This window comes from Lissotriton vulgaris, chromosome 4_1, assembly GCF_964263255.1.
Source record: "Lissotriton vulgaris chromosome 4_1, aLisVul1.2, whole genome shotgun sequence".
NCBI classification, from domain to species: Eukaryota; Metazoa; Chordata; class Amphibia; order Caudata; family Salamandridae; genus Lissotriton; species Lissotriton vulgaris.
The window spans coordinates 1,348,511,342-1,348,535,508 of NC_141691.1; the positions used below are offsets into that span (position 1 = coordinate 1,348,511,342).

General features: G+C 51.7%; 1 protein-coding gene across 1 annotated transcript in view; it reads right to left on the reverse strand.

Annotated features, from left to right (window-relative positions):
• Positions 1 to 24,167, reverse strand: part of CEP192 (centrosomal protein 192) — a 1,919,503-nt gene that overhangs the window by 267,757 nt on the left and 1,627,579 nt on the right. Inside the window, exon 39 of the mRNA XM_086965571.1 lies at positions 21,974 to 22,148. Coding sequence (XP_086821697.1) covers positions 21,974 to 22,148 — 175 coding nt within the window. The remainder of the gene's footprint in view (positions 1 to 21,973; positions 22,149 to 24,167) is intronic.

A 24,167-nucleotide genomic window follows, 5' to 3' on the forward strand; every position in this document is an offset into this window, starting at 1 on the left:
TTCGAGCCGGGACAACAAGTCTGGGTGATGTCCCCGGTTGAACCCTGCGCCCTACAGGACAAATGGACAGGGCCCTTCAAGGTGATAGAGCGCAAGGGTCCCGTCACCTACCTGATGGAGTCCCCCCGGAACCCCCTACGGGTCCTCCACGCCAACAGACTCAAACCCCACTTCGTACGCTCAGAACTCAGCCTCCTGATGGCTACCGATAGTGGGACGGAAGAAGACTCCGAGCCCCTTCCTGACCTGCTGAGGACACTCGAGCAGGACGGCTCAGAGGAAGGGGTCAGACTCTCCGATGCCTTATCCCCAAAGCAACGCCAAGACTGTCGAGATCTCCTGCTACAATTCGCAGACCTGTTTTCCCTCATCCCCGGGGTCACCCCCTGGTGCCTTCACGATGTGGACACCGGGGATAGCCCCCCTATTCGACACAGGGCGTACCGAGTGCCGGATCGAGTGTGCGCCTGCATCCAGAACGAAGTCTCCAAAATGCTGGCTCTAGGAGTGATCGAGCCGTCTGACAGCCCCTTGGCCAGCCCAGTCGTACTGGTCCCCAAGGCTGCCGCCCCGGGCGTTGCCCCCGAGCTCCGGTTATGTGTGGACTATCGGGGCCTGAACGCCGTTACCAGAACCGACGCTCACCCCATCCCCCGGGCGGACGAACTGAGTGACCGCATGGGGGCAGCCCGCTACCTGAGCATCTTCGATCTAACAGCGGGCTACTGGCAGATCGGCCTCACCCCCGGGGCCCAAGAGCGATCCGCCTTCTCACCCCGGATGGCCACTACCACTTCAAGGTGATGCCATTCGGCATGAAAAACGCCCCAGCTACCTTCCAGAGACTCGTGAACCAAGTACTGGCGGGCCTCGAAGAATTCAGCGCCGCCTATCTGGACGACATTGCTGTATACAGTCGCCACTGGGCAGACCACCTCCACCACCTCCGGGAGGTCCTGCACGCCCTCCGGCAGGCCGGGCTCACCATCAAAGCCAGCAAATGCCAGATTGGCCAAGGGTCCGTGACCTACCTGGGACACCAAGTGGGGAGCGGTCTGGTGGCCCCCCTCTAGCTCAAGATCGCTGCCACCCAGGCCTGGCAACCACCTGTCACCCAAACCGAGGTCCGTGCCTTCCTGGGGCTCACCGGGTACTACCGGCGGTCTGTGAAGGACTATGGCAGCATTGTGGGGCCCCTCACAGAACTCACATCCAAGAAAAACCCCAAAACAGTCAACTGGACTCCGGACTGTCAAGCGGCCTTTGAGAAATTGAAGGCAGCCATGTGCACCGCCCCCGTGCTCCAGGCCCCGACTACAGCCGGGAATTCATAGTGCAGAAGGACGCCTCAGATCATGGCATTGGGGCCGTCCTCTCTCAACTCAACACCGAGGGAGTCGATCAGCCAGTGGCCTTCATCAGCCGACGCCTGCTGGCCCGAGAACAGCGCTGGAGCACCATCGAGCGCGAGGCCTTCGCCGTGGTATGGGCCCTCAAGAAGCTCCGGCCCTATCTCTTCGGTACCCACTTCCGGGTGCAAACAGATCACCGACCCCTTCAATGGCTGATGCAGATGCGGGGAGAGAACCCAAAACTGTTGCGATGGTCCATCTCCCTGCAGGGGATGGATTTCAGTGTGGAGCATCGTCCAGGCCAGGACCACGCCAACGCAGACGGCCTGTCACGCTTCTTCCGCCTCGGCGAGGAGAGTACCCAAGAGGATGGGTGACTCTCCCTGCCTTCAGCTGGGGGGGGACGCATGTTGGACAGGTCTCGGGGAAGGCCCGCTCCCTCCCCGCATGACGGGGACCGGACCCCTGCTCTCCCTGTATCCCCGACAAGAACCATCCCGGCAACCAGCTGGGGCAACCCACGACCCGTCCACAACGGAACTCCAGCCCCCGAACACCCCAGTATCGGCTGGCCCGGGCCCCCGTCAGCACCACTGCCCCGGCCCAGCCGCCATCTTTGGACACTACATAACAAGGCCGCGTGGCCTCGGCTCGACCCCAACCCTGGGCCTGGCCAGGCCCCGACATCGAGGCACCACCATCCACCTAGGGGGTGAAGAGACCACTTGGCAGGTCAATGGGAGAAGGAGTGTCAATGGCTCCCCTCCGCCAGGTGTCGATCGCCCCCGGCCTCCCCGGGCGCTAGCTCCACCCCCCTGCTGGGTGTCTGGACTCCCTCATCCCGGACTTCCCGACCTCCAAGTGCGAGGGTCCGGACATCAAAGGAGACCAGACCTATAACTGGGGCAGCTCCAGAGCAGGAAGGCAGTTGTATCTTGGAGTCGAGAGACACCGTGAGGAACTCATCCTTGGAGGCCTGCTGGCGCTGCCGCGGCCCTTTCTTGTGAACCATCTCCGAAGCCTGCTGGCGCTGCTGCGGTCCTTTCTTGTGAACAATCTCCGAAGCCTGCTGGCGCTGCCGCGGCCCTTTCTTGTGAACCATCTCCGAAGCCTGCTGGCGCTGCCGCGGCCCTCTTCAACGTGAACCATCGTCTTGGCCTGCTGGCGCTGCAGCGGCCTTTCTCGTCGTGCACCATCTTCGTAGCCTGCTGGTGCTGCCGCGGCCTTCCTCGTTGTGAACAATCGTCCTAGCCTGCTGGCGCTGCCGCGGCCCTCCTCGCTGTGAACCATCGTCCTAGCCTGCTGGCGCTGCCGCGGCCCATCTTTGCGGACCCCCAAGCTCGAGGATTGTGAGCTTCCCTCTTGCCGCACCTGTACCGGACCGGTACTAAGACTGTCCCGCTACCCCTTTCCCCTACAGAGACTAGAATTGGGAGGATCCTCGTGTCCTGACCCCACTGTATCGTTTATCACCTTGCCTCAAGATTCTTATATAAAGTGTGTTGGACTCATCCTTGTGTGGTGTCCATCTGTGGGGGGGAAGTTACTTGTCTGTACGATCGCCGGAGACGGCCCTCACCGGAGGCCTCTCCCCCTGTACTCGGCCGACCCTCCGGGTCCCCGTCTAACAGGGGCGGTGCCAGCACCATCCCAGACAGGGTTTTGTGCATCATGGGTAGGCAGGGCTTTAGAGGAAGGTGACTGCAAGTGGCACCCCGGTGCTCACTATGCATAGGCCGGCTTGAACCAGTTCCAGGGGCACACCAGCCCCTGAGCTGGGGAAAGTCCGGCATGGGAGAGGGGTGTAACCACCCCCCTTCCTGGTCCCACCCATGGGCAGGACCTAGTCGCGTGCCAGCCCCTTTTCTTAGTATAAAGATAGGAGCGGGCCCCCTTCCAAATTAGATCATCTTTGAATCCTGAAACTACTTTCTACGAAAGGAACTCAAGACTTCTTCCTAAGATTTCTCCCTTGTGACTAAGGAGTAGTCACCCTGCATCTGCGGGCACCACCTAAGAACACTGCGGTTTGCTGCACGTCCTTCCTCAGGAATCCGACCGACCAGCACGACGAGACCCGGCTTCCCTGGCACCTCTGACCTCTACCTACATCGTCAGCTCAGCTGAGATCCGTGGGTGTGACGAGACCTCGAGGGACCGGCCATCTTCAGAACTGCACAACGCTTATCCAGCACGACCGCCGAGGGATCCTCGAGTGAGTGCTTTGGGGTTTGAGAAGCCCTAACCCTGAGCAGCTCCAGCACCGAAGTTCAGCCCCCCAGCATCCACGAGATCTGCGTGGGGCCCTTCTGCTCCTTGCTGCTCACCGCGTTGTCCGACGACTTGCCTGCTGGCTTGTGGCCCTCTTGACGACGCACCACGACGACAACACTGCTGGTCTGGTTGCTCCAGACTGGCCCTTGCTCCCCTCCAACAGAGGAGCACCCCGGACCCTCCTGGTCCACTCCAGACGCCATCTTGAGTCCACCGCGTTGGCTTGCATTTCCCAAGACTTGTTGCCCCAATCCTGGGTCCAGTGACGTCGACAGCAGATACCATCGTGGGACAGCTCGCACCTCCATCCTGGTCGCCGACAACGCCTCCTGGTCCGTGAGACTGCAGAGCCCAGCGTCGCCCACTCACCTGGTCGAGGTGACTCATCCGGTGCCATCCTGGTGCCCACCTAATCACTGGCTAGTGATTCAGAACTTGGTCCCCTCTGCTTACAGGTGTCTTCCATCTTCGATCCAGGCTTGGATCACTTCGAACTTCATCACTGGTCGCCTGCCAGCAACAACTTCTTTCAGGCTCCATAGACTGCAACGAGGATTCCAGACGTCTTTTCAGACCTATGCAGCCGCAGCCCCTGGGCTAGGTAACCTGAGCATTTCGGTGCTCCAGCATAGCTTAACTATCCAAAGGTCCAGATCCTTTTTCGTTTCAGCTCTACCTAGTCGGATTCGTCCGATAACACTAACTTTACGAAATCTAGCACCCATAGACTTTGTCCCGCATCCTGCGTGCGAGTGCACACTCTGCACCCGATCTCCCTAGGCCTCCTGCTAGTAATCTGAAGGTTCAGTAGTACAGTCCTAGCGATCCCAAGGCCTATTAGAGTAGTACTTACCTGCTAGTAATTTCGCATCCCACTTTTAGAGTATATGGTTTTTCGTGCCCCTCGGGCATTTGTGTAAATTGTGCGACTTTCAGTATTTTCGTAAGAGCTTTGTATTGTGCTTAGCACCCTGCCGTCATAAAGAGTCCAGGGTTGTTGTGTTCTAAATAAATATCTTTTTTTTTTCATAACAACTTGTGTGGTGTCCTTTCACTTGGTGTTCAAGGGGTATATGTGATGGTATAACAGCTGGCTTAACACGCCCTCTAGAGTTTAGCCTAAAGACTGCTCTTGTCCATGCTACTAGGATAGCTGGTCCACGGTTGACTTACAACCAATCATCAATAAGGGTTGTTTGGCCTGATACAAAGTGCTCACTAGAATAATGAACATTATATATCAGGCCAACTTCTCACAACTTATACATCTGAAAGAGACATGTTAGTAACAGATTCCTTACCTTAGAATAGATACCCCAGCAATACCAACCCCGGTGGTGGGTCTGCGAACAAGATTACACCAGAAAGTCACAGAGAACAGAATGGCCAAAGAAGCCGTCTCTCCGGACTTGACTGTCAAGGCAGTAATGCTTGGTAAACGTGTGCAGCAAGGCCCACATAGCTGCATGACAAATGTCCTGCAAGGGACTGCCGCGTCCCAAGGCAGTAGTGGCTGCTGTCGCCCTGGTAGAATGGATTAAACCCAGATCTTTTGACTGGGTGTAAGTGTTTGATTGATTCAGATGCTCCGTCCATCACCACCCCCTTTTGTACCGCTTTTGGCCGCCATAAGTGTGGCAGGGTATGCTCAGACGTGAGTCCCTTGCTCACTTTGCCACTGGATTCAAGCAAGCCGGGCTGAAGACGGCTGGAATGCCAGAAACCGGTCCTCGGAAGCTTGTTTCCGGTCCAGGGAAGACATGGCTTGGCAGTTCGGGCTGGACTGTTCCCATGAGGCACAGGGTCAGACTGATTTGCATATAGCCATGTCTGAACTGGGGTGGCAGAGTGGGCTAAAGAACGGTGATGGATTAAACCCAGATCTTTTGACTGGGTGTGAGTGTCTGTTTCATTCAGATGCTCCGTCCATCACCACCCCCTTTTGTACCGCTTTTGGCCGCCATAAGTGTGGCAGGGTATGCTCAGACGTGAGTCCTTTGCTCACTTTGCCACTGGATTAAAGCAAGCCGGGCTTAAGACGGCTGGAATGCCAGAAACCGGTCCTCTAAGCTTGTTTCCGGTCCAGGGAAGACATGGCTTGGCAGTTCGGGCTGGACTGTTCCCATGAGGCACAGGGTCAGACTGATTTGCATATAGCCATGTCTGAACTGGGGTGGCAGAGTGGGCTAAAGAACGGTGATGGATTAAACCCAGATCTGTTGACTGGGTGTGAGTGTTTGATTGATTCAGATGCTCCGTCCATCACCACCCCCTTTTGTACCGCCCTGGTAGAATGGGCACGCAGACATACAGGAGGCTCCTTCTTAGACAACGAGTAACATGCATTGATGCAGAGAACGCCCCACCGAGAGATGGTACGTTTGTGCACGGCTCGACCTTTTTTGGCGCTCACGTAGCCAACAAAGAGCTGGTCATCCACCCAGAACTGTTAATATGGTAAGGATCCGTTTATCTATTTGTAATTGCGGAGTGAAGATAGATATGGTCAAAGTTTCACATTTTTTGTGACTAGTTTGCAAGCAGACAAGCAGGATTCTTTGATTTTAGACTAGTTCTGAAGGTTACTTGAATGGATCCTCACAAAAGAAAGGATCCTAAATGGCTGAAAGTTATTAGGTCTGAAGGTCACCTAGCCAACAGCGCCTCACCGGAGTTATGGGTATGTTCAGGAAACCTTTTCTCCATCTTTTCCAGTAGTAGACTTCTGTATATAGGCCACGTAGCTGCCTGACAAATGTCCTGCGAGGGAACGCCACGTCCCAAGGCAGTAGTGGCTGCTGTCGCCCTGGTAGAATGGGCACGCAGACCCACAGGAGGCTCCTTCTTAGCCAACGAGAAACATGCATTGATGCAGAGAACGACCCACCGAAAGGTGGTCCGTTTGTGCACGACCCGACCTTTTATGGCGCTCACGTAGCCAACAAAGAGCTGGTCATCAACTCAGAACTGTTGTGTGCGCTTCAGATAGAAAGAAAGCGCACGTTTTGGGTCCGGACGGTGGAACCTCTCGTCCTCTTTTGAAGAATGCGGAGGCGGAAAGAATGTTGGCAAAGTGATGGTGTGCCCGATGTGGAAGAGCGTGACAACCTTTGGCAAGTAAGAAGGACGGGTCCTTAAAACCACCTTGTTCGGCTAAACCGAAAGGAAAGGAGGTTTCGAAGAAAGAGCCTGGAGCTCACTCACTCTTCTGGCAGAGTAGATAGCTACCAGGAAAGCAGTCTTGAGAGTGAGAAGACGTAAAAGACAGTTATCAATGGGCTCAAAGGGAGCGCACATCAGATATGTCAGGACAAGATTCAAGTCTCATTGAGGCATTATGAACGGCACGGGAGGAAACGTGTGCATAATTCTTTTCAGAAAATGGTTAACAACCAGGGACTTAACCCCTTCGATGCTCATGACGAGCTCAGCTCGTCATGAGGCACAATGGAGCTGTGCTGATGACGAGCTGAGCTCGTCATGAAACAATGGGAATGACCCTCATGCAGCACAGGAGGGGAAAATGCACAGCAGCCATGTGGTTAAAAAAGAAGATTGATCAGGAAGTCTTAGAAAGGCGGAGATAGTAACCTTTGACAGTGCCCAGAGCAGAGCCCTGCTGAGCCAAGGAAAGAAGGAACAGAAGGACCTCGGAAAGAGGGACAGAAAGGGGATCCACAGCTTTAGCTGCGCACCATGCCACAAACTTGTTCCGCCTGCAGGTGTAAACCGTTTTAGTGGAGGGACGCCTGGCTGCCAGAATGACATCACAGACTTCAGGGGGAAGATCGAAAGCAGTCAACCGTCGCCGCTCAATCTCCACGCATGGAAGTGGAGGCTGGACACGTTCGGGTGGAGGACAGACCCCTGCTGCTGCGACAGAACATCCTCCCAAAGAGGCAGTCGGATCGGGGGAATCAATAGTCATGCTGAGTAGCTTGGGATACCAGTATCTTCGTGCCCAATCAAAAGAATGACTTGGGCCCAGTTGCGCAGAATCTTCTTCAGCACTCTGGGCAGAAGTGGTATAGGCGGAAAGGCGTACACCGGATCGCAAGTCCACTCGCGTACAAAAGACCACAACTCCACTCGCGACAAAGCTTCGCTGAGCGAGTGCCGCCTTGGAAATTCCAACGTGCAGAATAGATGACATTGCGTGTTCTCTTAGGTGGCGAATAGATCTACCCAATGCTCTCCCCACTGCAGAAAGAGACCTTGCGCCACGTCCGAGTTCAGACGCCATTTGTGATCCATCATGCATGTTGTGTCCCTCTAGAAGGGTGGAATGCTAACCCCGTCGCCAGAATTGGCGAGGGGTTAGTATTCCAATTCGTATGACACTTAATCGACATGTTTTGATAAAGCGATACCAAAATTGGCAAATAACCGCGAGGATTATAATGCACTTAAGAGTATATGGTACGCGTTATCATGGAACAGCTATTAGGACTTGGTTCCGCAAGCTGCAAACTGGCTCAGCTCATGCCAGAGCACCATCTCACATAATTCCAAGCACTCTGCCTTCAGGATTGTTAAGGCCTGCCATAGGAGTGACTGATAGGAATATATGTGTCCATTTTAGGGTTAGATATAGGAATACTATATCTTAAGCAAAGGGTGATTACACCACCTTGCCCCAGCTGTCGTGCAGCCAGTTGTGTCAGATTTAGATGGCCAGCCAGGGGTGGCATAATACATGCTGCAGCCCCTGGTAGGCCCTGGGTACACCTATGCCCTGGATACCTAAGGTATGCTGTACAGGGACGGATAAGGTGGCCCAGTACCAATTGGTAAATGCACCTAAGGTACATGTGTGTCAATTTAGAGAGAGAACAGCTAGGCTGTGGGTCTGATTAGCAGGCCCACAGCCAGGGAAAGTCGTAAACCAGTGAAGCAAAAAGCAAAAATCGGGGGTGACCATAGGATTGCAGACCCCACTCTCCTACAGAGCCATATCGCCTCTTCGACTTCTTTTTAGGAGTGCCTCGACTTACCCGAGTGCGAGGACTTGGAGCCGGACGAACGGTGTGGGCTCGCCCTTCTACTTCCTCCTCGACCGGGACCGTGAGTGACGTGGAGCCTACTGCTGGATCTCGAGGAGCTTACGGGACCGCTCCCGCCTAGCTTTGAAGGTCAAGGCCCGGCATTCGGGGCACGACTTGTCGCGTGGTCGGCCCGACGCAGTAGAGACACCGGGGTTGGGGGTCGGTCACCGACATCAGGCGGTGACAGGCGTCGCACAGCTTGAATCCAGGCATCCCTACCAGCACCAGGAGTCGATATTGACTCAAAAAGATTAGCCAAAATAGCCAAAAAATGTAGTAAAAAAATTACTAGGGTACTAGCAATTTCCGGATCTGCGCTTGCTGGTGCAGAAAAGAGAAGAACTGACGTCAGCGCGAGAGGGCGGCATCTAAGTACTACAATGATGTCATTCCGGAGATCACGACGCCGACGACGGACGCGGATCCACACACGACTACCAACGCGCAAGTGTACTGCTGATGAAAAATCTTTCTGGATCCAGTCTGACGCCTGGGAAATATTCTAAGGTAAGGAATCTAACACTAACCTGTTATTTTCAGATAGCCTTATCACCAAACAGGCAAATGCCATTAAAAGGCATATCCATGAGCGAATTCTGGACATCGGGCGAGAACACAGTCGAACGCAACTAGGCGTGATGTTGCAACGCCACCATTGTAGAAATCGTCCTGCCCAACGAGTCTGCGGTGTCCAAACCATACCGAATGGCGAACTTAGCAGCTTCCTTACCTTCAGCAATCGCCTGAAAAAGGATAGCCTGGACCTCCTCAGGGCACGGAGGCAACACATGAGCAACGGAATCCCACACTGCGTGAGAATAGCGGCCCAACGAGTAGGCGGTGGTCACCGACCGCAGCCCCACTCTGGCCGAAGAGAACAACTGCTTACCAAACTGTTCCAGTTTCTTAGAGTCCTTGTCCGGCGGAGCCGAAGGGAAGGCACTCTGCGACGTCGAGGCCTTGATGACCAGACTCTCAGGAGTGGGATGGGTGGTCAGAAAAAACGGGTTGCCAGGGGCCGGGCGGTGGTGTCTGGCGATGTTTTGATCCACCGGGGCCCCCATGGCCAGCTGCGCCCAAGTGGACTTCGGTAAGGGCATCATTGAAGGGAAGCAAAGGCTCCGACAAAGTAGACGCCATCTGGAGCACCTCGGTGAGGAGGTTGATTTTGAGGGTCACCGTGGGGAGGTCGAGGTTGAGGGCCTCAGCCGCCCAACGGAGCACCATTGTGTAGGAAGCGCCCTCCTCCATTGTAGGCGGGAGAGAGGCAAACCCCGGGTGTGAGAAGTTGGCCCGATATGCAGTGCTCACTATTCTAGTGATCACTATGCATCGGTCCAAACGACCCTTATGGTGATTGGTTGTAAGTCAACCTTAGACCAGCTATCCTAGTAGCGTGGATACGAGCAGTCTTCGGGCTAAACTCTAGAGGGCGTGTTAAGCCAGCTGTTATACCATCACATACCCCTTGAACATCAAGTGAAAGGACACCACACAAGTGTTATGAAAATAAACAGTGTATTTATTAGAATCACAACAGCCCTGTACTCTTTATGAGGACAGGGTACTAAGCACACAACGAAACTCTTAGGAAAATACTTCAAGTGCACAATCAATACAAGTGCCTGAGGGCACGGAAAGTTTAGTGTTCTCGGGCGAACCCAATAAGGTAAGTCGGAAGCGATAGGGACTCTGGACCCTTCAATAAGGAGGCTATGCGGGCACCGAAATGCCGAAGTTACCTAGCCCAGGGGCTGCGGCTGCACAAGTCTTTACAGACGTCGGGAGTCTTCGCTGACGAACCAGGAGCCGGAAGGAAGGAGTTGCTGGCCGGCGACCAGTGGAGATAGTTCGTAGAGATCCAAGCCTGGATCAGAGATGGATGACACCTGAAAGCAGAGGGGACCAAGTTCGTACTACTAGCCAGTAGTCAGAGGGTACCAGGAGGGCACCGGATGATCGTCACCTCGACTAGATGAGTGGGCGACGCTAGGCTCTGCAGTCTCACGGACCAGGAGGCGTTGTCGGCGACCAGGATGGAGGTGCGAGCTGTCCCACGAAGGTTGATGCTGTCGGCGTCGCTAAGCCCAGGATTGGGGCAACAAGCATTGGCAAATTTCAGGGCCACGTGGTGGGCCTAAAATGGCGTCTTGAGTGGACCAGGAGGGTCCGAGGGGCTCCTCTCTCAGAAGGGAGCGCAGGCCAGTCTGGAGCAACCAGACCAGCAGCGTTGGTTGTCGGTTGTCGTCAAGAAGGCCACAAGCCAGCGGCTAGTAACCAGACAACGGGCTAAACAGCAAAGAGCAGAAGGGCCCCACGCAGATCGTGGAGATGCTCGGAGGCTGCACTTCGGTGCTGGAGCTGCTCAGGGTCGGGGCTTCTCGGACCCCAGAGCACTCACCAGAGGATCCCTCAGTGGTCGTGCTTGTTAAGAAATCGTGCAGGTCTTGATGATGGCCGGTCCCTCTAGGTCTCGTCGCACCCACAGATCTCAGCTGAGCTGACGATGTGGGTAGAGGTCAGAGGTGCCAGGGAAGCTGGTTCTCGTCGAGCTGGGCAGTCGGATTCCTGAGGAAGGACTTGCAGCAAACCGCAGAGTTCTTAGATGGTGCCTGCGGATGCAGGGTGACTACTCCTTAGCCACAAGGGAGAAATCTTGAGAAGAGTCGAGAGTTCCTTTCGTAGAAAGTATTCTTGATTCAAAGATGATCTAATTTGGAAGGGTCCCCGCTCCGGCCTTTATCCTAAAGAAAGGGGTGGGTACGCGACTAGGTCCTGCCCTAGGGGTGGGACCAGGAAGGGGGGTGGTTACACCCCTCTCCCATGCCGGACTTTCCCCAGGTCAGGGGCTGGGTGCCCCTGGAACTGGTTCTAGCCGGCAGATGCGTAGGTAGCACCGGGGTGCCACTCCGCAGTCACCTTCCTGTAAAGCCCTGCCTACCCAGGATACACAAAACCCTGTCTGGGACGGTGCGAGCACCGCCCCGGACAGGAAACCCTTTGTCCAAGCTCTCCTCGCTGGAAGGACTCCCAGCAGCAGGAGGTCAGACTCGTGTCTGTGGTGGCAGCATCCATTTTGTGGAGCTGAGGCTTCAGTTAACTTTAACCGGGGTTCACAGTTACGTACATGTCGTGTCCCTCTAGAAGGGCGGAATGCTAACCCCGTCGCCAGCATTGGTGAGGGGTCAGTATCCCGATTCGTATGACACCTTACTCGACATGTCTTGATAACGCGATACCAAAGTTAGCGATATGGTACGCGTTATCATGGAACAGCCATTGGGTCTTGGTTCCGCAAGCTGCAACCGGGCTCGGCTCGTGCCAGAGCCAAATTCACACGATTCCACGCACTCTGCCTTCAGGATTGTCAAGGCCTGCCATAGGAGTGACTGATAGGAATGCGGGTGTCCATTTTAGGGTTAGATATAGGTGTACTATATCTAAAGCAAAGGGCGGGTACGCCACGTTGCCCCAGCTGTCGTGCAGCCAGTTGTGTCAGATTTAGATGGCCATCCAGGGGTGGCATAATACATGCTGCAGCCCCTGGTAGGCCCTGGGTACACCGATGCCCTGAGTTACAGGGTCTGACAAGGTGGCCCAGTTCCAATTGGGTAAGGCACCTAAGGTACACATATCAATTTAGCGAGAGAACAGCTAGGCTCTGGGTCTGATTGGCAGGCCCACAGCCCGAGAAAGTCGTAAACCAGTGAAACAAAAGCAAAAAGTCTGGGTGATCATAGGATTGCAGACCCTACTCTCCTACACCGGGTCAGAAGAGACAACGAGGTCGCCGGCGTCGTCCAGATCGTCCACCCAATCCAGCTCGGAGTCACACTACCGGGCAAGAGGGTCCTCGGATCCTTCCCAGTCCTCCTCCACCGCCAGAGCGGCGGGTCGCAGCGGCGGGGCCGGAGAAGGAATAAACGGCGTCAGAAACAGGGGTAGGGCCAGCGCCGCCTCCCAATGAGGATCCCAGGCTGGAACAAAATGGTCTGGGATCCGAGGCAAAGAACGGATAAACGGCACCCAGTGCAGCGCTGAGTGTGGAGCCGGGGCCGGAGCCGGCAACGCCGCACCTCGTGACACAGAGGCTGGCGCTGCTGGCAGAGCCGCCGTGCCAACAGGATCTGGACACGGGACCGCAGGCCCGAAGGCACGCCAGCGGGAGCCCGAGGCCTGAATAGGTGGTCTATGGTAGCAAGAAACTCTTGTACCTGTTTGGGAGTCGCCAACGGACCCTGGTAGGGCGGGTAGACCGTGGGACTCCCAGGCTCCAGAGGAGATGCGGACGCGGAGCCTCTGTCCCCCTCGTCCGTCTCCGAGGAGCGACAGGGGGACGTCTGAGAGTGAACACACTTCTTCGACTTCTTTTTATGGCGTCGCTTACCAGAATCCGAAGCCGAAGACTTGGAGTCCGAGGAGCGACGGCGGCCCCTAGACCCGGAGCGGCAGCGGGACAAATGCCGGACCTCCAGCAACTTCTGGCGCTGCTCTCTCAAGGCCTTCGAGGCCATGGCTCGACAGTCCGGACAGTTGTGATCAGTCTCTAGACAGCAGAGGCAAAGGTTGTGGGGGTCCGCCACCGACATATTACGGCGGCAGGCCCCACAGGACTTAAAGCCAGGCATCCCTACGTGCACCAGGAGAAAAAAGGGGGGAGACAAAAGTCTCAAAACAGTAGTCAAAAAGAGAATAAGGTACTTGCTTAATCTGGATCTGCACTTGCTGGCGCGGAAACATAACGAACAGACGTCAGAGCGCATGGGTGGCGCCTAAGTACTCTCTGTGACGTCATCTCGGCCCTTACGATGCAAGTGACTGACGTGGAGCCGCAGGATGTCATCTACTGACGCGCAGGGGTACTGCTAAGAAAAAACTTTACGGATTCAGTCTGACGTCTGGGGATATTCTAAGGTAAAAGCATGTGGTATTCATCAACCCCTATGCCAGGCTGGAGGAAGAAAACAATTTCTTCCCAAATACATCCAAACTCTTGTGATTACCTGTCCGAAGGAGTGGAAGGGAAGGAACCCTGGGAAGTAGATGCCTACCCCACCAAACTCTCTGGAGTGGGGTGATTGTGAGAAGGTGGCCTGATATGCAGTGCTCACTATTCTAGTGAACACTATGTATCAGTCCAACAACCCTTATTGATGATTGGTTGTAAGTCAACCTTATAGACCAGCTATCCTAGTAGCGTGGATACGAGCAGTCTAAGGCTAAAGACTCAAGAGGGCGTGTTAAGCCAGCTGTTATACCATCACATATACCCCTTGAACACCAAGTGAAAGGACACCACACAAGTGTTATGAAAATAAACAGTGTATTTATTAGAATCACAACAGCCCTGTACTCTTTATGAGGACAGGGTACTAAGCACAAAACAAAACTCTTACGAAAATACTTAAGTTAGCACAGTATATACAAATGCCCGAGAGGCACAGAAAACCATATACTCTTAAAGTGGAATGCGAAATTACTAGCAGGTAAGTACAGTACTAATAGGCTTTGGAATCGCTAGGACTTGACTATAGAATCTTTAGATTACTTCTAGGAGACCCAGGGGACTCGGGTGCAGAGTGTGCACTCTCACGCGTGATGCGGGACAAAGTCTATGGTAGCTAGTAAAGGCAAAGTTAGTGTTCTCGGGCGAACCCGACCTGGTAGGAGGAAAACGAAAGTGGATTCTGACCCTTGGATAGTGAGGCTATGCTGGGGCACCGAAATGCCGAAGTTACCTAGCCCAGGGGCTGCAGCTGCATAGGTCTCAAAAGACGTCGGAAATCCTCGTAGACTGACCAGGAGCCTGGAAGAAAGATGCTGGCAGGCAGCCAGTGAAGAGAGTTCGAAGTGATCCAAGCCTGGATCTTGAAGATGGATGACACCTGAAAGCAGAGGGGACCAAGTTCGTGACTACTAGCCAGTAGCCAGGTGGCACCAGGAGGGCACCGGATGGTAGTCACCTCGACTAGGTGAGTGGCGACGCGGTGCTCTGCAGATCTCACGGACCAGGAGGCGTTGTCGGCGACCAGGATGGAGGAGCGAGCTGTCCCACGATGGATGAAGCTGTCGGCGTCGCTGGACCCAGGATTGGGCAACAAAGCCTTGGCTAATTCAAGCCCACGCGGTGGACCTAAAATGGCGTCTTGAGTGGACCAGGAGGGTCCGGGGTGCTCCTCTTTTGGAAGAGAGCAATGGCCAGTCTGGAGCAACCAGACCAGCAGCAGTGATGTCGTCGGGCGTCGTTCAGAAGGCCACAAGCCAACGGGCTAGTAGCCCAACAGCGCGGTGAGCAGCAAAAAGCATAAGGGCCCCACGTAGATCGTGGAGATGCTGGGAGGCTGGACTTCGGTGCTGGAGCTGCTCAGGGTCGGGGCTTCTCGGACCCCAAAGCACTCACCAGAGGATCCCTCGGCGGTCGTGCTGGAAAGAAGTCGTGCAGTCTTGAAGATGGCCGGTCCCTCGAGGTCTCGTCGCACCCACGGTTCTCAGCTTAGCTGTAGAGGTGAGTAGAGGTCAGAGGTGCCAGGGAAGCCGGTTCTCGTCGAGCTGGGCAGTCGGATTCCGGAGGAAGGACTTGCAGCAGACCACAGTGTTCTTAAGATGGTGCCTGCGGATGCAGGGTGACTACTCCTTAGTCACAAGGGAGAATCTTGAAGAAGAAATCTTGAAGTCCTTTCGCAGAAAGTTGTGTCTTGATTCCAAAGATGATCTAATTTGGAATGGGGCCCGCTCCTAACCTTATACTAGGAAAAGGGGCTGACCCGGTGACTAGGTCCTGCCTATGGGTGGGACTAGGAGGGGGGTGGTTACACCCCTCTCCCATGCCGGACTTTCCCCAGGCCAGGGGCTGGTGTGCCCCTGGAACTGGTTCTAGCCGGCAGATGCGTAGTGAGCACCGGGGTGCCACTCAGCAGTCACCTTCCTGTAAAGCCCTGCCTACCCAGGATACACAAAACCCTGTCTGGGATGGTGCTAGCACCGCCCCTGACAGGAAACCCTTTGTTCAAGCTCTCCTCGCTGGAAGGACTCCCAGCAGCAGGAGGTCAGACTCGTGTCTGTGGTGGCAGCATCCATTTTGTGGAGCTGAGGCTTCGTTTAACTTTAACCGGGGTTCACAGTTACATACATGTCGTGTCCCTCTAGAAGGGTGGAATGCTAACCCCGTCCCCAGAATTGGCGAGGGGTTAGTATTCCAATTCGTATGACACCTTACTCGACATGTTTTGATAAAGCAATACCAAAGATAGCATTTAACCGCGAGGATTATAATGCACTTAAGAGTATATGGTATGCGTTATCATAGAACAGCTATTAGGACTTGGTTCCGCAAGCTTAAACGGGCTCAGCTCATGCCAGAGCACCATTTCACACGATCCCAAGCACTCTGCCTTCAGGATTGTCAAGGCCTGCCATAGGAGTGACTGATAGGAATCTATGTGTCCATTTTTAGGGTTAGATATAGGTATACTACATCTATAGCAAAGGGTGATTACACCACCTTGTCCCAGCTGTCGTGCAACCAGTTGTGTCAGATTTAGATGGCCATCCAGGGGTGGCATAATACATGCTTCAGCCCCTGGTAGGCCCTGGGTACACCTATGCCCTGAGTTACAAGGCCTGATAAGGTGGCCCAGTTCCAATTGGATAATGCACCTAAGGTACTGTAATGGCCGGATTTTTCTGAGTAGATGGGATCAGCCCCCAGGGGCCCCTATGACCCAGCCAAAACGTACTCACCTTCCCTCCTCAGATCGTATCCACAATGGATAACTATACAGATATATACAGATCGCACCTAAGGATGGGGAATGACAATATACATGTATGGATTTTCTACAATATCTTATTCACATCAGTTGGTCTCGCGGCCACCCTGACCCAGACCGTTCTACCCTAGGGCAGATATGACACACAATCCGGTGCGTCTACACACGGGCCTGCAGAACCCAATGCTCCCTTTTCCACAAGCGTTCGCAATCCTGCGAAACTACACACTAGTTCGACCACCTAGTGCTCTCATTTACTCAAGCCACAATCCAGTGGGTATACACACTGGTAATCCCCCCCAGTGCTCTCATTAACGCCGCATATCAACGACGACCACATTCCTATGAACAGTTATCGGGATAATATCTCAGTTATCTGCTTGGGATAAAACTACAATAATAACTTTGAATATGGTTCCAAATTATATAGTGTACTCCCTGCTCTTGGCATCAAAGGTCCACTCACTCCCTCTTTATTCGATCACCATTTACCTGATCGGGATTTCTCATCCGTTCACCTAAACAGCTTTCAACTAGGAATGCAGTTTACCTAGATTGAACATGAACACCAGATACACAATAATTCTATATGAATTAGGGTATTTATTAATAATAGACACAAATCACATTACTATGCAACATAAATTCTGCAAAGAAAAGGTAAAGATTAGAGTGCACATTCTATTAGAGTTAGACAGAGGTCACCTTATTAGTGGGAAGTCTGGACTCGGCAGTCATCTAGGTTCCCTTCTCGTCTCTGTATCCTGGCTCGCCTTGCAGTCACCCTCAGCCGTCACAAGTACACGTCTGCACCGCTAGGCTCAACCTCGTCTGCTTCCCCTCAGGACACCAGAACCTTGCTGATTATTAGCTACCGTCTCTCTCTCTCTCTGTATCAGTGCGCTCCGCGCTACTTCTCGTTCGGTCTTTCTCAGAGAGTTTCGGTCTTAAATCTTTCTCCGACTTCAAAGATGGCGACTTGTCCACCATGAAAATGAGTAATGGCAGAGATGCTAACGGCTAGATGCCGCCTACGGACTAACTGACAAAACTGACTAACACCTTCGCTAATATCAAAGCCCGTTCCTTCATGGAAATTCACGGCCAGTAACCTGCCGCCCACCAAATTCTTGTACCTCCCCGTACCAAGGACACTTTCCCAGCCGGCCGGCCTGAAGTTGTGTCTTCGGAGTGGAGAAAAATACATTCCTTCGATAAGGGTCAGCCTGAACCGGTTCTCTCCAAGCGAACAACAGCTTGAAACTAAAACATTACACTTCACCTAGAAAGCCTTCTCGAGCTACCGGGCAGAAAGCAAAATGGAGTCTGTCTCGTTTAAGGCCTACGGAGCCCACAATATGCATAGCTCCATGGAAAATAGCCCAGCATGTTAGCAAATGAGCAAATCATAACTAATACTTATATATCTATCCCCTAACTTAAATTCATAAGCCTTACTTTAAGGAAAATGGCACGAAAATGCCCTAATATATGTAAGACAGGGTCCCTGTCTATAGTCCTAATCCCTATGCTATGGGGGTGATAGGCTGGAGTCACTCTCCATCATTCTCCTTCTCCAAAGAGCCAGCAAAAAGGCAGCCATTACAGGTACACATGTCAATTTAGTGAGAGAACAGCTAGGCTGTGGGTCTGATTGGCAGGCCCACAGCCAGAGAAAGTCGTAAACCAGTGAAACAAAAGCAAAAAATCTGGGTTTTCATAGGATTGCAGACCCTACTCTCCTACAGTGATGGCTGAGGAACTTCGAATCACCCGGTGCGGGGCAATGGCGGCATACAACAGTCCTATTCACAGGAGCCCCTGTGCTAGGCTTGGACCACATACCTAGAAGGACGTCTAAGTGCCTCATTAAACGGCAAAAGGGGTTCAGAAGCGAAAGCCCCAGGTGATAGCACTTCGGTCAGAAGATTAGTCCTGACCTGCAAAGAGGGCAGCTCTAGACGTAGGACCTCAGCTGCCCTCTTTACCACCATGGTGAGGATGCCCCCTCCTCCGTAGCCACTGTTGGCAGAGAGAGCCTGCCAGTATCTGGAGAAGTGTCCAGTCCACTGGCCTCCGGACGTTCCCCATACCAGACCGTAGTCATCCTGGTGTTCCAGTGGGTCCATAATCCCATCTCATTCCTCTCCTGAGCCTAGCACATCCTGAAAGTGCTCATGCAATAACATAGAACCTCTGGGTTCAATGGATGTCGGAATCGGCGTCGAGCAACGTCGTTCTGACTGTCGTCAGGGATGAAGATGGGGCTGGCATCGCCGATGGGCACCGGAGGCACAGACTTCGGGTCCAGCGCCGGAGGTGGTCATGTTGGTACGACCAGCGTCGACCCAGATGCATAAGGCCCCACTGGTGCCCTGGACGGAGCTGATGACGTCGAACCCAATGGTCTCAAAAATTCTTTCATCTGAACGGGGGTCGCTCCTGCTCCCAGAAAGGGAGGGAGGCGATTAGTTGACCGGGGCCAAAGAACCATGCTCCTTACCTCTCTCGTCGACTGACAATTGCCGAGGTAAAGATGAATGCCGCTTGGGCCTCCGGTTATTTCAAGAGGCAACAGTCCCTTTAGAAGGAGAATCAATGATATGTTGCCAAATTAGCACAATGACGATTGGCTCAGTCTGTGTCTAAATTGACTATCAACAAATTTAGTTGCAACAAATGAAAAACAACACAATACATACAAGTTGAGTGAGCTAGACTTGACAGGGTAAGAGGAAATCCGCCGATTTCCTTACCCCAGGAAAGTGACTTAAAAGTGACTTTTAGGAGAAAAATGTAAATATGCAAAAGTCACAATCAAAAATACATCTTGTACTCCACAAATATAATCAATTCAGTTTAGAGTTGAGATGTAGGTGTTACCGGTGTTTTTTTAATTGTGGCTTTTGCATATTTATATTTTTATTGATTCTCCTTCTAAAGGGACCGTTGTCTCTTGAAATAACTACCACCCTTGGTCCCTTTTTGACCCTGAGGGTTTCCTTGTTTCTATTTTTGTGCTTGGGCTCCAACAGCAGTTTCGCGACCTCCTCTGCCTTGATCAGTCCTGGGACCTCCACGGAGTCTCGCTGGGCTGCAAGGATCTTCATCGCCCACTCCCTCAAGGCCTTTGGAGCCATGGCCAGGCAGTCCGAGCACAAATTTGAGTAGTGGTCGCACTTGAGACAACACAGACAGATGAGGTGGGGGTCGGTTTACTGACATTATGTGGTAGCAGGCACCGAAAAGCTTGAAACCTGTCATCCTTGAAGACATCCCTCGAACACAAAGTTGGAAATAATTTCAGAATTCAACAAAAGTTGAGAAATAACCTTTCAAAAAGCAACAGAAGGGGAGCTCTTCCCAGATCAGCGCTTAACTGGCGCGGATAGAAAAGAATGGACGTCCATGTGCCTCGGTGGCGCCTATGTAGGTACTGCGACCTCGTAACTAAAGCTGCAGATGCGGATGTCACGCAGAGCGGAATGAAGCCACCCGAAGGCGGGCGCAAGGGGTATTGCTCAGCAAGTTTCCGGATCCAGCAAGATGCCTGGGAAATGCAAAGATGAGGAATCTGCAGCTAGAAGTCTCCATCAGATATAGATAAGGGATTTGAGCCTTGTCTACCCAGAGTGCAGTTTCTTTCACAATTTGGGGAAGATTTCTGTGATATATTTTTGTATTCACTGAAAGAACCTAAAGTTACAGGCATGTTATAGTTAGGCTCAGATTTCACTCGTACAAGACCAGTGAAATTCAACAGCTATAGTTACCTGAGCTAACCTAATGTCACTATGTTATGTCATGTGAGGTGATAAGCAACGCATTGCTGGGCGTAAGTTATACTTAGCTCAGTTAAATAACTGCTGACTTTCACTGGTTTTGTACGAGTGAAATCTGAGCCGAACTATAACGTCCCTGTAACCTTTGTTTTATTTCAGTGAATTTCTAAGGTTTTCTACATTTTATTTTCTAACTAGAACATCCCTGTAACCTTTGATTACATGTTATTTGCTAATTGTAAGATGCTGTGGTTTAATTTCTGTGAAATGAGCATCGTGCCAGAATTAATCCTGTCCTGCATATTTATCCAAGAACAGGCCACCGCTTTGTGCAACACCTCTACCCAACTGGAGTACTTTCTACGGACTAATTATTAATTAGACAGTAGAATAATGACTAATTGACCTTCTGAGACCTCTCTTCTGCTTTTTGGCCTTGGCCATGAATAATTTGACCTCCCTCTCCTTCAGCGATTTTGGATTAATGCGCTTGCACAAAGTGTATGTCCCGACGTGGCTGACAAGAGACACAGTAAACAATCTTCATGAAGGTCAATGATGGACCTCTGGCCCCTACATTTTCTGCATGGCTTGGCTTGAAACCAAAATTTCTCGGAGTAGTCATCTTTGACGGCCACAAAGTTGTGACAAAAGCAACCAAGGAATTCCCAGAAACAGGGAACCTGGGGAAAAAACTTTACTTTAAGTACACTGAGTTGCCAGTGCAATCCCAGAGACAACTGCAACAGAGAGAAAGGCATCATATTGAGTCTACACTTTGTTCAGAATAGCCCCAAAGAAAAAGATTAACATGGACTACAGGGTGACTGTTCTACTTAGGGTCTAATACATAAAGGCGATACAAATATTGAGGCTGTAAGTAACCCCAGACAGAGCTGGCATAGTGCCTCAAAGCGGAGTTACAGAGTTGGAAAAAAACTCAGTGGAACTCCGCTCTGCTTGCGCAAGACATATAACGTAAGGCGACGAGGAAGGAGAGCAGCCATGGTGAGGAGGAGGCAGCCACAGCAGGTAAGTGCCTTTTTAAAAAAATTATAATTAGGGAGGGTGGATGGGCTGGTTAACTCTGCTCCGCTATGGAGTAGGAGTTTTGCCTAAACTACGCCTTGACATGGAGCGCTGAGTAGGCAAAACTCTGTAAAATCCACTGGCGGAGAGGAGTTACCTGCCTGGGCTTAGCTGTAAGCTCGGCTCTGGAAGGTTTTGTTCTGAACATCACATGTTAAATGCTCTCTTTTCTTACTTAAAAGCGCTACTCATTGCTCAAAATACTGTTTTGGATGAACATTGAATGCGAGTGTAAGAAATTGTATTATACTGTAAGTGAGTTTCTAAACATATCAATCTCCTACAGTAACCCTAGAGTTCTTGTCTATGCATATTTACAGAGCTAGTGCCTTTAACTACAAGACTTTTGGTGGTTTCGGTCACCACTGCTATAAAACAGTGAACACACGATAACCCCACGTAATTAATGACTCCAGGACACCAACAAACGGCCTCTAAACAATTCTAATGGAATAAAACATTTTCCATATCTTAAAGCATCCAACAATATGGACAATAAGGGAATTGCTAGAACAATATATCAATGAACACTTAGTCTGTGAAAGGAAGCTTGACTATTAATAATACTTTGTAATAAGGCTCCGCATCTCAAAGAAAACAAGAAATATTCCCCAGCAAAAACGGATATAAATACAGTTAAGTAAACAGAAGACATGTGTTACCTGCAGTGCTTCCGGAAAGAGTTTTAGGGAACATTATAGTTTGGTCTTTGGCCTCAACGCAAGTGGACGGCAACTTTGAAAATGGTTTTGCCATATGAACAACTGGTGTCTTGGGTTGTGAAGAAGGCACAGCTCTAGCCAGTGCAGTGGATTCTCTAATTTGCACTTTTATAAGCTTATTTCACGACCAAAGGAAAAGAAGAACATGTTTAGTAAGTTTCTGTGGAGATTCATAAAGGTTTTGACATTAATGACATTGATTTACAAGCCTGAAATTCTGCCTTCTTGGTCGGAACTAGAACAATCTACTAATGTTTTATTGTACTTTGGACTATGGCAATGCCAATTAAAAGATTTAGCTTTAGATGACAAATTGAAATGTGGAGGCTATCTAAGGAGCTATAAGATAATCATGTTATTTACCTTTAGCAATGCTCCTTCTGCTGGATACATTATCTAACTTCAAATACCTCACCTTTAGAATATTCCCAAAACAGTCCAAGTTATCAGACTGGCCAAAAATGTTCAACAGCAACTGCTCCAGCATACCAGGAGGTGGCACTACCCAACTCTGCAGGATGATCTTGCACTGCTCCAGATGTGACCGTGCAGAGCCACGTATGGGCATCACCCATTTGCAACGATGTCGGTTTTGTCTTGCATTTTCTTTGAGACACAGATCAAACATAGCAAATTGGAGGGGACAGTGTGTGGAACCTAATGTGGGACCTTATGAAAAACAATGCAGGAGTCCACTCCAAAGAATGTCATTTGGGGGGATTGCAGCTTTGATACCTGGATTATCCCTGTGACCCCTAGTGTTGCCTGGAAGACTGGCCAAGGAAGTTCTAAGGGCAGAGACAGTGTGGTTACCTCTGTCCCCGTCCCATTCCGCCGCGGCTTGTGCAGTTTGTTGCGGACGGCTAAGGGACCGGACGTACTTGTTGAGAACTTCCGGGTTGGCAGCAGCTGATGTGTGCGCGGGCCGCCCAACTCACTGCTATTTAAACAGCATGCCGGAGCGGACACGAGAACACCAGCGGTAGGTGTTCCAACTATCACCTTACTCCACAGACATTTTGCTGATATTCTGCTGTTTTTATTATCACTTTATTCTGTCCCGACACTTGTGTGTATTTTTAAACTTTCATTTTGCTAATTTGGATAGCATCTGAATCTGCACTTTTTTACTCTTTTAAAATAAACTTACCAATCTTTATTGACTGCTAGGGCAGAGACAGTGCGGTAACCTCCGTCCCCGCCCCGTTCTGACGCGGCTTGCGCCGTTTGTTGTGGTAGGCGAAGGGACCGGACGTACTTGTTGAGAACTTCTGGGTTGGCAGCAGCTGATGTATGCGCGGGACGCCAGACTCACTGCTATTTAAGCAGCATGCCGGAACAGATGCGCAGCGGACGTGCGAAGGCGGGCCAAAGGCAAGCCCGTCTGCGCCTGGATCGGAACCAGGGCCATCGTCCCTGTTTGTTGGTCTCCAAGTATAGAACCTATTTTAAAATATACTTGTTAGATTTGGGGGTCTCTGCTTGGTACAGGTAAATACTAGTGACAAGCAGGGACCCTCTCCTCTAGTCAGGACAAGGGGATTACCCTCCAAAATAACCCCTGCTCACCCTCTAGGTAGTGTGGCGCGAGCAGACAAGGCTTATCTCAGAGGCATTAGGGGTTATGTATTTGTGAACTCATACAGTAATCAAATGACACACCACAAATGGACACCACACTAGGTTTATATCAAAAATAGTTAATCTTGATATAGAGACTTAGCACAAGACCAAATAACGACAGAAATGCCCACAATACCTTTTAGTAATCAAGAGTTCTTTAAAAATGCTTGATTTCTAGTTCTGTGCGCTTCGCACCCTCTGTCCGACTCTCACGGAGATGGAAACAATGTCTAACAGAGTAAAACAGGCGTAGCGGACGCTCCGGTCCGATGCGCACACCTTAGTTGTTGTGTCCGGCACGGACGATGCGTTGGAAAACAGAAGCATTGGAGGCAGCGATGTCCTCCTTTCACGGTTTGTGCTGCGGCTCGTAGGCGTCCTGGGTGCTGAGAGTAGACTTCTTCGGAGTCGCGTTGTTCGAGGAGACGGTGCTTTGTGTGGTGCGTTTGAATTCCTGTGCGGCGTACGAGCCGTACATTGAGAGTTGGCGCTTGCTTAATCCTTTAAGCGC